Source organism: Hoplias malabaricus, chromosome 5 (genome assembly GCF_029633855.1).
Source record: "Hoplias malabaricus isolate fHopMal1 chromosome 5, fHopMal1.hap1, whole genome shotgun sequence".
In the NCBI taxonomy this organism is placed as follows: domain Eukaryota; kingdom Metazoa; phylum Chordata; class Actinopteri; order Characiformes; family Erythrinidae; genus Hoplias; species Hoplias malabaricus.
Genome location: NC_089804.1, coordinates 5,142,307 through 5,159,769, shown reverse-complemented (window position 1 = coordinate 5,159,769; position 17,463 = coordinate 5,142,307). Strand labels below are relative to the sequence as shown.

At 40.6% G+C, this 17,463-nt stretch overlaps 1 protein-coding gene across 2 annotated transcripts; it reads right to left on the bottom strand.

Moving 5' to 3' along the window:
• Positions 1-5,476: 5,476 nt before the first annotated feature.
• Positions 5,477-16,456, bottom strand: LOC136697968 (cytochrome P450 2J4-like). Of its 2 annotated transcripts, none has more exons than XM_066673334.1 (9): positions 16,222-16,456; positions 14,042-14,201; positions 12,328-12,480; positions 11,530-11,690; positions 9,191-9,364; positions 8,053-8,194; positions 7,735-7,922; positions 7,258-7,399; positions 5,477-6,386 (listed from the first exon to the last, which is right to left on the bottom strand). In XM_066673334.1, exons 1-9 carry the CDS (start codon positions 16,414-16,416, stop codon positions 6,196-6,198), a joined length of 1,506 nt encoding a protein of 501 aa, XP_066529431.1. In that variant the 5' UTR covers positions 16,417-16,456; the 3' UTR covers positions 5,477-6,195. The 2 variants fall into 2 exon arrangements, with proteins under 2 accessions (XP_066529431.1, XP_066529432.1); XM_066673335.1 differs by having other exon boundaries at positions 14,047-14,201; positions 16,222-16,355.
• Between the last annotated feature and the right edge of the window lie 1,007 nt (positions 16,457-17,463).

Here is a 17,463-nt window from a genome sequence, read left to right as displayed (position 1 = left end):
AACCCATTTGAAATCAGCACTTTGCTGATCTTTATTCACATTCCTGAACAGAGGATGACTGGTGGGGGAAAGTTTTAGGACCCTGTGTGGGTCTGACTCATGTGGCAGGAGCTTATGAGCCTGTTTCTCACCTTTCATGAAGTTTTGGGTCAGTTTAATTGAGTTGTACTGTTGCAACTTGTCCCCCCTTTTCACCCTTTTCACTGAACACATTTTGGTCATAACCATTTTTGCATCCCCTTTTTGCTCTTTTCCAGTCTCTGCTGGTTGATTGCAAATGTGGTTCTGAGGAGTTTTGCAAGCTGTCCCTATCCTGTTGTGTGCTGTATGTATTGTGCTGGACTATATAATGTTTCAATTTGGTCCCTTTTTGTCCTGCACTTGGGAATTGAATGGAATCAAAATCACATGGGATGTTTTTGTGGTTACCCTGGTCTTTTAAATGATCTCTTTCTGGAGGCCATTTGGGATCCAAATGGGTGTTAGCAAAAGGGACTGTTATTGTGTGGACAGTCATTTGTTCATCATGAGCTGAGATTCTCTGGCTCATGGCATCCTTTGTCATTGTTGGAGTGTGAAAGGTGTTAGTAGTCTCTGTGGATGTGGTGTTTAGGTGACAGGACTGAGCTTCAAAGTGATGTGAGTGTGAGATGGGCAGGGGTTTGTGAACCTGGGCCCAGATCTTCAAACACTTGACGTCAATCAGTGCCTCAAGCCTGTTGAGCAGGTCCTTGCCAATAAGGAAGGGAATGTTTTCAATAGGAGACACATATACAGGGTGAACCAGACTTATGGGTCCTATTGTTATGAGCACTCTTGCTACAGACCTTATGCTGATACCAGTGTATGAATTAGGCACAATTTGGAGGGAACAGTTTTGTAACTGTAATCTCCGTGGGGCATGGTCTGCTGCAGCCCACACTTCATCAAAGAGTGTGGATGACATCAGTGTGATGTCTGATGCAGTGTCCAAGAGAGCTTCTTGTACAAGCTTCTTTTCCAGGACTGTGGTCAGGTTTAATCTACGAGCACCCCCCTTTTCTGTTAAATGGCCCAGGAACTGTGGTGCAGGTGGATCACCTTGAACAACCGTGACATTAAGAGGAGTCTGATTTTCACCCCCCTTATTAAATTGGTCAGACGTGCAAGTCTGAATTGCAGGGGTCCTTGGGACATGCCCAGTTTCATCTGAGGTGTCTGAGAAGAGGTCAGCTGTCTGATGCTCCTCTTTACACAGGTGCGAAAACACCTGTTCAGTGGTTACTGGAATTTCTGTGCTAATTCCAGATACTTCAGACTCTTTCACTCTTTCCTCAGAGCTTTCACACTGGTGCCAGTTCTCATCCCTGTTCTCGTTAGTCGAGTCAGGACAGGGGCTTTTGTCTAGGGTTTGGTCGTGTGTGTGAGAGTTTTGGGGCCATCCATGGTCCAACATATTTTCCTTGGGTGCTGGATGCTCATGCCTACTGGCGGGGAATTTATTCTGAGGGTGCCCTGACATTAACTGATTAACACAGGGGTTTGAGTGATGTTGAGTTTCACCTGACCAGTGAGTACTGGAGTGAGGAGAACTCCTATTGGATTGTAAAGGGTTATTATTCTCCTGATTTTCTGTAAGCCTGTGAGATGGCGCGGGTCTTGGATACCATGATTCAGCCCTAGGGGCTTTGTCAAGATCCATGGGGGAAGGCTGAATGTAACAGCTAAAATTTTGTGGCATTTCTGGCCATTGATTTAAAGTTTGTTGGTCTTTTAAAAAGCCTTTGAGTGCTAGGTCATGCAGCTGTTTGCTAGACAAGGTGCGTGGACATGCTGCAACCCCTAGATCCCCCATACTCAAATAGCGGCCTCCGGGCCTTTTTAGGCCCGTTGGGCATCTGTTTCTGGCCCGCGAGCTGTTTTGAAAAGTTTTTTTTTTTTTAATTATAATTTTTTTTCAATCGCGCACCGCGATCTCAAGACAAGGCTGGGGATTGCCTCCACGGCAACAATAAACAGATAGCAGTAAAGCCCTCGGAAACGAGACAGTCACTCTCTCGCTCAGCAGCAGCAAAACGTTTACCGACCGGAGCAATAATGAAATGCCCGAATGGACAGAAAGATTTGCGTTCTTTCTACCACCGTCCAGTACTCACCCTATGTGCTTAATATGTCAAGAAACTGTCACGGCAATAAAAATGTGCAATGTGAACATTAAGCTGAGAAATGTGAAATAGTTCTTGACACAGCGATGCATAGTTTGTTAAACAAAGCACAAGAAATGGGCTGCCTGAAGGCTATTTGCTTTGGATCTTGAACTAAGTTGTGCACATATGTAACTTCAAATTGTTTTAAACCAATGGGAATTAAGGTTTGTGATTGTTTTGTTTAACAATCTTTCAAAATGTGTGAGAGAACAGTTTTAATCAAGTTTGAGTCTGTGTGTCTTCATTTTGCAGAGATTCTCCTCTTGACCCTGGGACCTTGGGTCATAAACGTCCTGGAGTGAGGTTTTACGAGCCTGCTCTGGATGCTAATCTCACATTACGATCTTGGTTAGAGATGTCTCTGAAAACTAGCGAAAGCTTGGGTATTTAAAATCACATTTTTCACTTTAGAAAGTAAAAATTTCTTATTAGAAATTAATACACATTCATCATATCCACTACAACTGTAACTGTATGTAGGAGTAAATGGCTGTAGCTGGTGTCGTCAGTATTTCAGTGTACTGTAACTGTACATAAGAGTAAATGGCTGAATCTGGTGTCTGTCAGTGTTTGAGTGCACTGTAACTGTTATAAAGGCTGAGGATTCCGTATCGGTTTCTACTCAGACCGAATTAGTTGCTGGACCGCAGCGCGCAGAGAGAGAGAAAGAGCACGAGGCAAAGAGAGAGCACGAAGGCAAGAGAGAACGAGCACGTTGGAGGAAAAGAGCACGGCAGCGCTAACATCTGACTGAACTTTGTTATTATCAGTGATATGCGTGCCTGACATTATGTGAGTTAGTTGTTATGTTGTTATGTTGTAATCATTAACTTGTGAAAGGAATAATACGTTGTTAAGTCGAGTGAAGTAAGGTTCACCAGGAACAAGTTATGTTTAGCCTGCAGTATATTTTCATGTTAGACATGATTGTTCAAGAGTTCATGAAATGTATTTTGTTAGCATGGGATTTAGTTAATTAATTGTGTGTATTAATTAGGTAGTTATGAACAATCTCTTTTTTCTTTATTTGTTTCTGTAGACCATATCAGAATATCCTCAAAACTTAACACTGACTCTGGTGTCTTCCTGGGCTCTAATAGGCCATCCCAGTCTGATGTCTATCTATGATTAAGTGAAACCAGTTTTTGGAGTGGGATTGAGATAATCACATTGAAACCTTCACCACAGTAACTGTACGTAGGAGTAAATGGCTGTAGCTGGTGTCTGTCAGTGTTTCAGTGTACTGTAACCGTACGTAGGAGTAAATGGCTGAATCTGGTGTCTGTCAGTGTTTTAGTGCACTGTAACTGTATGTAGGAGTAAATGGCTGTAGCTGGTGTCGTCAGTATTTCAGTGTACTGTTACTGTACGTAAGAGTAAATGGCTGAATCTGGTGTCTGTCAGTGTTTCAGTGCACTGTAACCGTGCGTAGGAGTAAATGGCTGTAGCTGGTGTCTGTCAGTGTTTCAGTGCACTGTAACTGTATATAGGAGTAAATGGCTGTAGCTGGTGTCTTTCAGTGTTTCAGTGCACTGTAACCGTATATAGGAGTAAATGGCTGTAGCTGGTGTTGTCAGTATTTCAGTGTACTGTTACTGTACGTAAGAGTAAATGTCTGAATCTGGTGTCTGTCAGTGTTTCAGTGCACTGTAACCGTGCGTAGGAGTAAATGGCTGTAGCTGGTGTCTGTCAGTGTTTCAGTGCACTGTAACTGTACGTAGGAGTAAATGGCTGTAGCTGGTGTCTTTCAGTGTTTCTGTGCACTGTAACTGTACATAGGAGTAAATAGCTGTAGCTGGTGTCTGTCAGTGTTTCAGTGGGCTTTAATGCAGAAATGTGTAGTGTGATATGATAAATGTGTATTAATTTCTAATAAGAAATTTTACTTTCCTACTCAGACTTTCAGCTGGTTTTCAAAGACATCTCTTCTCATCATGCAAGCAGATGGAATGTGAGACATCCAGAGCAAGCTCGTAAACCACTCTCCAGGGACCTTTTTTATGACTAAAGGCCACACAGGATCAAGAGAGGACACACTCCCAAGGATCAGTTTATGCTTTGTGTAAAACTGCTTAATTAAGAACTTCTCAAACTATGGAATTAAATCTTAATTCCCATTGGTTTAAAACAGTTTGAAGTTACATATCTGTACCACTGTGTGAAATTAATTCCATTGAGACAAATCAAAACGGGTGGAATTAATTTACATATGTTTTAAATCACCTTTTTATATGAACTTATGTAGAACCAAGGTAGCCACATACTCTGTGTGTTATTTGGTTATGAATTATGTAAAACATGGTTTCTGTTAATGATATTACTCTGTGTTAACATCTAATCTTTTATATTGCAAAAGTATGATTCAAAACAGGAATTGTTTTTGTCTTGTAAAGGGTCATACATTTTATGTGATGTCACTACCAAGATACAGGAAACAGCCAATCAGGAGCAAGAAATGCTCCAATCCACAGCCCCTGAGGACTAATCAGGTATTCAAGGCGGGTTTTCTAAACTCTGGTTAAAAACCCAGTGATGCGAAATCTCTAGAGGGAGAGAGAGAAAGAAGAATCACTTAACTTCGCTTCACTTCACACTTCACACCCTCTTTTGGAAATGACTCAGGCTGGAGAGAGAAATGACTGTGTCAGTGACATGCTCCCAGTTATCTCCAGTCCATCTCCAAGCATACGTAAGGTCACATGGTTTCATTTCTTTCATAGCTCAGGAGTGGTGCTGAATGCTTGCTGGGATAAACAATAGCCCTTCTAGGATTTAGGTAATTAGGTAATTATCATAGAGAAATTCCCTGACATATTAATCTGCCTGTTCCATCATGTATCGCTGTAATCCATTTCATTATATGAATGTATAATCAATATTCATTATTTGATATTACAATTAATAAGCCAGTTGTGTGATAAAACCAATCCTTTGTCATTTGTGTGTGCACTTTTCTTGTATAGAATTATTACTTCTAGTTCAGATTCAATTTCGGAGCCAAGAAAGACATTCTGCTGAAGTTGAATATATCACTCTAAAACATGAAACTATATGCACTGACTTTAAACAAGAACTTACTGAATTTAGGGTCATAAATGGGATGAATAAGAGGTTTATGATAAATCTTGTTTATTTTTTTTACCATTTGACACTTTAATATATGATTGTATTGTTTAATGTTTATGTTGTTTTACTAATAATGATCTGATTATAAAATTGTGATGTAAATTCATTATTTGATGAAAGTTGTAGTCATTGATGATATTGCAATGTCTTAGACTTGACTTGTTTATTTTATTACTTTTTCAACATCATAATTGGGTACATACAGTTTTATAAATGTTAGAAAGTTTTAATGGTACATTGTTTTGTTGTATGTTTAAGACAAAAGCTAAATACAAAATATATATGAATGCTGATGTGGTGTTGTTGATGGTTAAATACATTTCACACAGACACACACAGACACACACACACACACACACACACACACAGACACACACAACACACAAACCTGTGGACACTTGATCCTCTAACACTGAACAGGACGTTTGTCTATTTCCTACAGTAGCAGCCTGTATTTATCCAGGAATGGTCTATGATTGATATTGGGACATTTCTGTGATGATTTGATGGTATGCCGCCACAGTGTTGTCAGTTACTGGTTTTGAACAATTAGTTCTGCATCAGAAACCAGAAAAGCATCCCACCTTTCGCAGCTCAACATTGGAGGGATTTATGCCTCTCTAGTCTACACTTGGCATTGGGCATAGTGACATTTGGCTTGCGCAGCTCTGTAGAGATTTTACAGAGATTAGAAAGATTATGAATGAGCCAATAGTAATATTCCAGAAATGAATGCAAATGAATTAAATGGAGCTCCACTGTGGGGTTGGCTTCACCATCCTATAAAAATTAGTTGAGGTGTTATCAAAAAAAAACCCATAAATACAAGACATTTCTATCATATCTAAAGACCATATACATGCAGTGGGTGGTGTGCGGTGATTCAGTGGGTGGTCTCTCTGCTGCGGCAGACTGTATTAAAAGGGAAAGGTGAGCGGACAATCCCCATAATACCATCCAGGTTTGTTGGTGGAGCTCCTGGAGGCCAGGAGAACTGTAATCTCTGAAGCAGAGACGTGAAGAAGATGAAGAGCTCTGTTTTTGCAAGAGTCTCGCCCAGACAAGACCTCGGACCTGCAGCACCACAAACACACACACACACACACACACACACACACACACACACACACACACACACACACAAACAAAAATGATACACTTCATTTATTGATGCTTTTCCACTGCATGGTCTCTACACTACTTGACTATATTCGCCTTTGGTACCTGATACCTGGCTCACTTTCAAACACCATCACTAAGAGGAACAGCAGGCTTTGGAAACCAAAATAATGGCAGTGGTTACATTAAGTACTATTTACTCATCACGTACTCACATAATGTTGTTTTGGGGATATAATACAGCTTAGCTGTGCATCAGTTCAGAGAGATCGGTAGTGCTTTTTAGTCCTTCTTTCACCGTCCAGCTCTCGTGGAAACCAATTTAAACAAATATATAAAAAAATATGTTCCCAAGACTAGGTTCAACATTATTTAATATTTCTGCCCATTAAACACAACAGTTGAAAAAATATTTCTAGCATCACTTTCAGAAGGCTGGTCAGAACTGGTAAAACACAATGTCTGTTAGCCATTATGTTTTTATTTATTTTGCTCTTCTAGCTAACCTCACTACTAGGGAAAAAAATCGATTTTATTGCTGTGTATCACAGACAGAAAAAAAAGTGGAACTTAGTCTCAGGACCATATTTTCACTTTCTCGGGGCCATGAGTGAGCAGCTAAAAGTACCAGGTTCTTGATATCACATTTTCCTAATGGAAAAGCAAAATAGTGCAAAAAAATAGTGCAAAATAAAAAAAAAATAGGGCAAAATGGTGTCGAGTAGTGTAGGTACCATGCAGTGGAAAAGTGGCATAAAGTACCCCCTAAAGCCTGAGTAGATTGATAAATCAATGTGATCAGTTATTGATCTCTGATCAGACTTACCCATAGAAAATGCCACAAAGGCGTCATTTTTGCAGAACTGTCCTTTCTCGTCCAGAAAGTTCTCTGGGTTGAACGTGTCTGGATACTTCCAGTGCTCTCGGTCAGTCATGATGGCCATAAAGTTGGCCATGACCTGAGTTCCCTACCATGGGAAAAAAAGGATACTGATGTAGAAACATTTTAACCTCAGAGTAGGGGTAAGGTCTGAAGGCATTCCATAATATTTCATTCCTGAATTCAGCCCAAATCAACTATTCATTCTTTCATATGTCTCTATTTTACATCAGTTCATTTCTTTTCATGTTTTATTCGTCCTTTTATCCAAGCATTTTCATCCATTCATACACTCCTTCCTTCAGCTTCCCATCTGCTCAACAGTTATTATTTCTATTCAATAATGTTGTCCTCTTTTTATACATGCATCCATTCAGCCTTTCAAATGCTAAACCACTCACTCCTCCACCCCTCTGTGGTTACCTTGGGCAGGTGGTATCCATGCAGCTCGGCTGGCTGTGTGGTTTCATGGACCATGCCCAAAGGGCCGAGATTAGCCCAGCGCTGGATCTCATGGATGGTGGCATGAGTGAAGGGCAGTCGTGTGCGGTCGTCCATGCAAGGAGAGCGGTCAAACCCCAACACACTCACTATCTCCTCATGACAACGCTCTGGAATGTGGTCCACCCATCATAATAAAATGTTAACATTAAAATTCTGCACCTTTCATATTGTTTCATATTATTTTTTGTCCTTTATTCTTTGCGTCCCTGAGATATTTCTCTATGCCCTCTTCCATACCTTGTATTTCAGGGTGGTTCATCATGTAAATGAGACCCCATCTGATTGTAGCGGCGGTCGTGTCCGTCCCAGCCAGGAACAGGTCAGCTGTGGACATGACCAGGTTCTGTTCATGAAATGTTGAGTCTTCATTTGGCTCTTGCTGCTCATAACAAGAGAGAAACAATGGCAAACAATGGTAAAGTAGTCCTCTTCACTGTACTTTTCAAAAATAAGGGACTTAACTATCACTGTGGAGGTCAGCACAAGTACATCTTAGATATCTTTACTTAAGGAACTTGTAGCACACTTTTTGGGAACAAAATGGACAATTTTCACCTTATTCCACTATGTTACTTTCGAACAGTTTGTTTCTTTTGGCTTTTCTGAATTTCTGGTATCAATGTGATATGTTTTGTGATTTATACAAAATAAAGTGCATAATAACAGCAGCATTAACAGTTTAAATCTGTCGTTTGTGTGTTATACTGTAAGTGATTAGTGATTCTGTAGCTTTGCATAGTCACCTTTTTAAGGTGGACCTGGCCAAAAAGGTCAAAATCGGTTCATTTCTTTTCATCTGTTTTATTTGTCCTTTTATCCAAGCATTTTCATCCATTCATACACTCCTTTGTTTAGCTTCCTCAGAAACTAGGTGGAAATAAACATTTAAATATGAAAACTAAGATTGAAAAGCAAGTGTCTGCCTACTAAAATGATATTTAAGGTGGAAGGGGAAAAACGTTAAGTGATTGACTTTACTGTAAAAGTTGTGTTGGTTTTGGTGCGGGAGGGAAATTTGCGCAGGGCTCGGAATGAACAGGGGTCAAAACAGAGGCTCTCTGTGATTTCAGGGGCCTTTTCATAAAATTGGTTCTGAAATCTCATATTATACCAGAGCAAACAAATCTTACAACAGCACATCCCACAGAAACTGTGATTTATAAAGACATTAAAAATTGCGTATGTTTAAGCAAGGTTTGACCCACAAAGACCAAGAAAACATTGTGGACAGAGCGTAAATTGAGATGGATGATGTCGTGTAGTAAAATACAGAATTGCATGTAAAAGCACAGTCCGTCCTCACACATAGGAGTTAAACTCTTCATGAAGGTAGATCTCCAGGAGTATTGGCTCAACGCTGCCAAATCTTGCTCACCCTTGTCATCTCCACCAGGTAAGCATCGATGAAGTCACGAAGATTTTCTGGGTCCAGAGTCTTCCTGTGCTCCTCCACAACTTCATGCAAGAACCCTATCATGGCATTACCGTTCTGCTTCACCTTCTGGTGAAACCCTGGAAAATGTTTAATGAAAGGAGCCAGGTTGACAATCTGCAGGAGAAAAAAAAAGTAAAGACTATGTTTGCAGCAACTACAGAAGTTGTTTCAGACTGGAACACATTTATCTTGCCATGGAATCTTTAAGGAGAGGTCTGAACAGCTTTTACAAAATGAGGCTCTCACCCTTCCCCTTTCACCACTTACTGCTTACTAGCAAATTACTGCAGTCACATTTTTTTTCACACAAATGGTGTCCTAATTAATCTTAGCTTAAAGATGTACATTTCTTTTGTTTCACTGTTTTATCCCTGGTTACTATACCTCTTTATTTGTATTTATTTATTTTTTTTAACATGTTCTTGCTTCTGGGCGGCACGGTGCCCCAGCAGGTAGTGTCGCAGTCACACAGCTCCAGGGGGCTGGAGGTTGTGGGTTCGATTCCCGCTCCGGGTGACTGTCTGTGAGGAGTTGGTGTGTTCTCCCCGTGTCCGCGTGGGTTTCCTCCGGGTGCTCCGGTTTCCTCCCACAGTCCAAAAACACACGTTGCAGGTGGATTGGCGGATTGGTGAGGAGTGTGGTGTGTTCTCCCTGTGTCTGTGTGGGTTTCCTCCGGGTGACTGTCTGTGAGGAGTGTGGTGTGTTCTGCCTGTGTCTGCGTGGGTTTCCTCCGGGTGCTCCGGTTTCCTCCCACAGTCCAAAAACACACGTTGGTAGGTGGATTGGCGATTCTAAAGTGTCCGTAGGTGTGAGTGTGTGAGTGAATGTGTGTGTGTCTGTGTTGCCCTGTGAAGGACTGGTGTCCCCTCCAGGGTGTATTCCCACCTTGCGCCCGATGATTCCAGGTAGGCTCTGGACCCCCCGCGACCCTAAATTGGATAAGCGGTTACAGATAATGGATGGATGGATGGATGGATGTTCTTGCTTCCTTTATCTTAGTTGATGGGTACAGGTGTGAAGTGCCGAACACTGGTGGGTGGTGCCAAACGCTGCCGGGCACGGATGGGTGGTGCAGAACACTGATGAGTATGGGTGGGTGGTGCAGAACACTGGTGGGTACGGTTTGGTGGTGCAGAACTTTCGTGGGTACTGGTGGGTGGTGCCGAACACTGGTGGGTACTGGTGGGTGGTGCAGAACACTGGTGGGTATGGGTGGGTGGTGCCGAACACTGGTGGGTATGGGTGGGTGGTGCCGAACACTCGTGGGTATGGGTGGGTAGTGCCAAACACTGGTGGGTATGGGTGGGTGGTGCAGAACAATGGTGGGTACAGGCGGGTGGTGCAGAACACTGGTGGGTGCAACTGGTGGGTGCAACCATTGCATAATGTATTTGCATGTTGTTTTTGGGACTGAACCAGTCTCTGGGCTCCAAATCTGTGGAGATTTACATTCCATGTTGCTCAGTGTAGGCTCTCACAGGAGTTTTCGCTTACTACCGATCCAAGGAGTATTTTAACCTCGTCCAAAAACACAGCATAATTTACGAGCTGCCATTGTGTATCCATTAAAAATAAATGTAATTCTACTGAAGCGTGGATATTTTAAGAGTTGCTAGTTTGTGCTGGGTTTCTGCATTTCATTGTGCAGACAGATCTCTCTGGGCTGTCAGTGTTAGGCATATTTTACAAGTAATATTTAGTCCCTACTCAGCTTGCTAGGAACCAAGAGTGAGTAGGAACTAAAAAAGCAACTGATTCCATGTACCAGGTACCAGATTTTCATTCATTCATTCATTCATTATCTGTAGCCGCTTATCCAATTCAGGGTTGCGGTGGGTCCAGAGCCTACCTGGAATCATTGGGCGCAAGGTGGGAATACACCCTAGAGGGGGCGCCAGTCCTTCACAGGGCTGGTACCAGATTTGGCTAATGCAAAAGAAACAGAACTAAGTAGACCTTATTTGAGTTTAGTAGAAACCATATGGTAGAAAGGTACCAGTAGAGAAAGCATTTGACCTCTGGCTGTGTAGCATGACAGCCCCTATCCCTCTGGTTCCGTCCTATTGGTAGCACAGGCATCTTTCATCTGATGTAAAGAGTCTGCTTCTCCTCTGGCATATTAAACTGTTCAGTGGTGTTGCATAAGTTGCATGACTTCGGAGGGAACTCTCCTCTCTGTATAGTTTCTTCCAAAGACCTTATACTGTATTTTTTTAAATTCCTCTAGTGTTTTGCAAACCATCTCATGCCTTTTAGCAAACAATTTTTCTGGACATTACCTGAGCTGGGAGTGATCCAGCGAGCCGAATGTTTTCATTTATCATTCGGAGAAGTTCAGCAAAGCGCTTATCGTCGTACTCAAAGCGGTCTCCGAAGATGATGGAACAGATGATGTTGGACATTGCATTCATTACAGGGTGGATGGGGTAAAAAGGTTTTCCTTTAAAAAAAAATCACAGGAGAATGGACATGATAAGGAAGGATATGACAAATTCCAGCATTCACTTCAGTTAAACCCAAGTGAAATGTAGTTCAACACAAAGTATAAAGAGAGTTGTTTAGAGGTGTATATGTACAAAACTGTGCAACAAATGGACCAAGCTCAGAACTGCAAAATTAGCTTTCAATGTTATTAAACAAAGAATAAGCTTCAGAAGGTCTTGTCTTAGAAAAATTACTTTCAAAAGAGAAGTGAACCAATAAAAGACCAAAGAAGAAGGCTCAATTTCTGAGTCCAGATATACACTAGATGATCACAGGATTAGGAACAACTACCTTGTATCTACACTGACTTTTCATTTGATCATATCCACTATACATACAGAAGCACTTAGTAGTTTTACAATACAATACTGTAATTGAATACTTTCATATCCTGATTTCACCCTGATGTTCAACTGACAGCACCCTCACAGGCCCACCACAGAGCAGGTATGATTTGGGTGGTGGATCCTTCTCAATTCCTCAGTGACAGTGATAGTGGTGTGTTGTCCTGCTGCACATAAATGAAACAATACTGATCTGATCTGCTCAGAAAATCAGGGATAATAAAATAAATTCATTTTCTGGTCAGCTACCTTCCTCTTTGAGCATCTCTCTGATGAGATAATGTGCCTCTTCAGCCACTCGTTCCTCCACGGTTTTCTTTCCCAGGCCAAAGTTACGTAGTGTGTGAAGGGCAAAACATCGCTGCTGTTTCCAGGCATTACCATATGTCACCATTATGATACCTGTGAGAGGAGAAGAAGAGTAGAGGGAGAAAAACTGTAGTTTCCCAGCTTTAGAGACAGTCTGGTACATTTTCTCCTGAACCATATAAATAGTCATCTTTTTCGCTAATTATAACCCCTAATTATAGAAATTATTTATTATATGATTATTATGTAGTACAATGAACATAATAAAATATATTAATTTAATCTTCAGAAATTTAGCCTGGTCATTCTGAAATATCTACATACATGTGAGAAACTCATTTGTAGGTATATTATATAAGTAATATTATTATAAGTAATATTGTTTGGTCATAATTGCAAAACTGTGATTCAGAGATGTAAAGATTTTGGACACTAATTCGCCAGGATAATTCCAGGATTCATTCTGCTGTCCCTTTGTATTGTCAAATGTCATAAATTATATGTGATGTCCACTTCAGCGAAGTTCTAGTCTGAAAAGACCTCTGAAAACGTCCAATTCAATTTTGAACCAGGGAGGGATTCTCTCAGGCGTTGGTCATCATGTCCGGTATTACCACTAGTATTCAAGCAATGCAGTGCTGAGAGGGAAGAGGACAGAGATGAGATAATAGTAGTTCAGCAGGACTCTCAGCTCAAAGAGAACAGAACAGAAGAGAAGAGAGAGCAGGAAAATGTGAAGTTAACAAAGAAATTTCCCACTGCGAACATGGACTTCCATTTTGGGAGTAAAATGAAGTAAAAGGGGAGAAATGATAGATTCACACCAAGGTGGATCCTCAATAAATTGTATAGCCATTGCCTCAAGGTAATAGAAATTCCGACAAAATATTTTTCAACAGTTATATAAACAAATGAGGAAGCTTTAGTTTAATCGACATCATGCCCTGAGGATGAAAGAGACCTCAGACCTCTAGCCCTGAAATGAGCTTCATGTACCAGTCTGTGACCTAGGACAGACGTGATCGCCCACTAAGACTGTGTCCCTAAGCAAAGCTCTGTGATGAAGACAAAAAATTGATTTAAAATTCAACTGGTGAAAATGAGCCTCTGTTTAAACCAAATGTGAGGTCCCAGCACTGAGGGTCGGAAATGCCAGCTTATTAGACATGTTTGCTCTGTTATCCTTCTTCTTTTCTATCATTTTCCCTATCTTGACTCAGCATTCAGTGCTCAACTTGTATGTTTTGCTCTAACTGACCTTTGGCTCTCACATAAAAGCAGATCAATTGGAAAGGCTCTGGTGGAGTGGCTGCTATCTGTGTAAGATGCAGTACAATATCAGAATAAGTCATTATATGCAGACTTTAAGGGTGATTATATTTCCAGACATAGGCAGATCACAGAAGACTAACTGAGTTGCTGAGTTGTTTCACAGTGTGTGGGTTGGTGGTAGCTCCATATCTCCAAATGAATGAGATAATGCAATAAAAATATGATTTCTTCATAATCTGCCCCCTTTAAATATTACTTAATTTTAAAAAGTTCTTATCTAGATGAAATTATATCAATATAAAATTAATTAAATAAATAAACACATTATTGCATGTATGTCAGAAGATATACAAAAGAGGTCAATGAGCGTTGAATTACTGACCATACCCTTCAGTGACCCAATCAAGTATTGGCACGTACGGCCTCCCAGCAAACACAGCCCCATTCTGAACGAACGCTTCCTTCATTGTCTGCAGTGTATTAATCACGATTACTGGGCTCCTGCCCAGGTAGATGCAGGTCATTTCACCGTATTTCAGCAACTGGAGAGGAAGCAAAATTACACAGATTTTTGAAATAAAAGTAAACACTAAAATAAGGTCTTGAATTTCTGATTGACCTTTAGGCTCCAAGGTGTGTATTTAGCAGATTACAAACATACATCAGGTAAAGTCTGTGTCAGGGTTTGCAAGGAATATGTTTACTGAGATGTTTTATATTTATAAATCAAAAAAACATCTAAGAATTAAACAAGAATAATATAAACCATAACTAGATAAAACATGAAACAAAGAAAGAAAACAAATCTCCAAGAAATGAAACACAGAACAAAGATGCATTTGAGATTAAAGGGGTTTCGAAACAAATAAATAAATGAATACAGGCTACAAACTATAACAGGGTGTTATGTTTATTTTTGGGGATTTTTATTCTGTAGATATTTGCCTGGGCCACACCAACACAACATCATCTCCAGGGAGAAAGTAAGGTCACTCTGAGATTGAGTGCATTTCTGGGATAAACTATAGCTCCCTTTAAGAATTGTGGGTAATTATCACAGAGACATTCCCTCATGTTATTAATCTTCCCTTCTTCTTCTCATGTATTCTGTAGTCCATTTTATATTTATATATATTTATTTATATGTATATTTAATATGATACTTAATACAGAGGTCAAGAGACAGATAAACGATGATCACAAACAAAGAGCCACATAAACAGTCCATCACAGGACAATCTTAAATACAAACCACTGAGACGAGGCACAGAGCTTTTAAAAACTGGACTAAAAAGGAACACCTGGGAGAGCACAAGGAGGAAAACAGGATCATACACCAGGAGGGGATTCCACAAAGCAGGATTTCTTTGTTTAGCTAGATAACTTAAACCCAAAGTCAAGCCCATCCAATAAGAAAAGAGCTGAGGGAGATTCTCATTAGACAGTCCTCAGGTTTAGGCATAAGTTATCTAGCTAACTGGGAAATCCTGCTTTGTGGAATTCCCCCTAGGCCCCTGGGATGTCACTTCCACAGGAAGTGAGCAGTGGAGCTATGAGGGGACCATTTGAGAGTAGTTCTCCTTTCACTCCCATCCTTTTCGGGTGGTTTTGAACCAATTATAAAGGGATTTTCAAGACGTTTCTGATTACGACACAGACTTGGTTCTCTTCTGTAGGGAATGGACTTTGTCATTGATCCATAAGCATCACAAACTCTTCACAAATTAGAATTTAACGTTCTTCATCAATGGTACAGATGATGTGATAAAGCTCTGCCCCAAAACACCATGTGGTAATGTGTGAAGAAGCTGAAAATTATAGTCTCTTAATTGTGGTGAAATGTGTATATTTAATTTACACACCTGCAAAACAGTTCTTTATGAAGCAATGATACTGGTTATATGACAGATGTCAGCTGCTGTTCATTTTATGAATTCTTGTAAGATGTCTTATTTCCCAAAAGAATTCAGTTACCACTACAACTGCAGGGGGCAACAGTCTTTCACAGGGCGACACACACTCACACCTATGGACCCTTTTGAGTAGCCAATCCACCTACAAACGTGTGTTTCTGCTCCACAAAGTCGCCCTATTTCATAATTATATCACATTAATTAATTAGCAAATGTTGCGTGTGCAAATGTCTATATACGTTCATAAGTTCTGAGGTAAAAAAAATGACCTAATGCTCCTTTAGAATTCATGGCAGGAAGTCTGGCTGCATTCCAAGAAGACATGAGAACAAATTTAGGGAGAATGTGCAAGTGTAAACATGTCTAGATAAGAGAGATCAGGACTGAACATCTGACAGACAATGATGTGGGCTTTCTGACCCTTTACAAGCAGAACACCCTTGACCCAATCTGTACATTTAGAGTTGTAAAATTACCAAGAAGATACAGGCAACAGTAGAGCTGACACTAGAGATGTCTAGTATCTCTGGCGTGGACCAGTTCTACAATGTCAGAACCACAGTGTCCTGTCTTGAGGTGTATCAATAAATACACAAATAAATTTAAGGTATATAACTAGCTCTTTAAATTGTACTCAAACAGAACTGACCGATCTGATGAAAGCCATTGGGTTGTTCACAAACTGAGGCATGTTGCCCAAGAAGGGTAGAGGTTTGGGTCCAAGGGGGTATTGACTTCTGGACAAATGCAGCCTGAAAATCTCCAGCACAATAAGAGAGAGAAGACCTCCAAGGAGGGCCAAGCCCACCGTCGTCCAGTCCAAATATTTCAGCACAGACTCCATTCTGAGAGAATTAAGAAAACAACACAAGCTCACAGGCTTTATACGCTGCACCCAGGAGGAAAGAGGAGGGACAACAGTATTGTTGACGTAAGGAGGTCTCTTTCATAGGAGGGGCGTTTCCAGGGACACTGGAACTTGGCCGGCCTCTTCAGTGTTTCTGTATGGGAAAAGTAGGTCATGTGACTTTCTCTTTAGTGGCACAGAGGTCACACACCATCTCTATCTCACTTACACTAAAGACAATTATATTTCATTTAGATTATGTGTAATGTCATGAAACTAAACATTCTACTATCACACCAAAGTATACAGGGGTCAATGTGTGTGTGAGTGTGTGTGTGTGTGTGTTACTAAAACATACTGCTATTACAACTTTTACTACTACTACAGTTACTAGCACTATAAAAACTAACAATGCTACTATTAATACTCATACAACTACTACAAAACTAATACCACAACTACAAAAATACCTCTACTATTATGTGTTGTACTACTACAATCAATGCTACAAAGAACTCTGCTATATATTAATAACTATATAACCTACTTAACTAACCTAACCTTCAATAGAACATTTTGTAGCAAATTCGCCTTTATACATACACACACCCACACACACACACACACACACACACGCACACACACACACACGCACACACACACACACACACAGGCACTGAAGCCAATTCAGTTTTCTCTCTGTGTTCATCTCTCTCTCTACACAGGAAGGAGGAGGGAGTGTGAGCCTGCCACCACTGAAGAAGAACATCCAAGAAGAAATAGGATCAAGATTAAAATCAAACTTAATAAAGCTGATACCGATCAGATTGGATTGGGACATCCCTAAATATGACTACGATCTTTGGGGATGTGAAGCAGACAGAAATTGTGAGAAAACCATTCAAATGTGTGTGACATCTGTTAGGAGGAATACATGCTCCAAGGTTGTCCAGGAGACAAGAAAAGGCAGTAAAGGCGCACATTTTTTCACACAGAACAGGTCAGTTATAAGGGTTTATTTTCTTTCCGGTTTTATAAATTTAA

Excerpts from the sequence above, each read along its gene's own strand:
- LOC136697968 (XM_066673334.1), bottom strand. The coding sequence starts at position 16,416 with ATGGAGTCTGTGCTGAAATATTTGGACTGGACGACGGTGGGCTTGGCC. Across the intron at positions 11,691-12,327 it reads AGAGATGCTCAAAGAGGAAG|GAAAACCTTTTTACCCCATC; the intron begins GTAGCTGACCAG and ends TTTTTTTTAAAG. Across the intron at positions 9,365-11,529 it reads CTGGATCACTCCCAGCTCAG|ATTGTCAACCTGGCTCCTTT; the intron begins GTAATGTCCAGA and ends TTTCTCCTGCAG.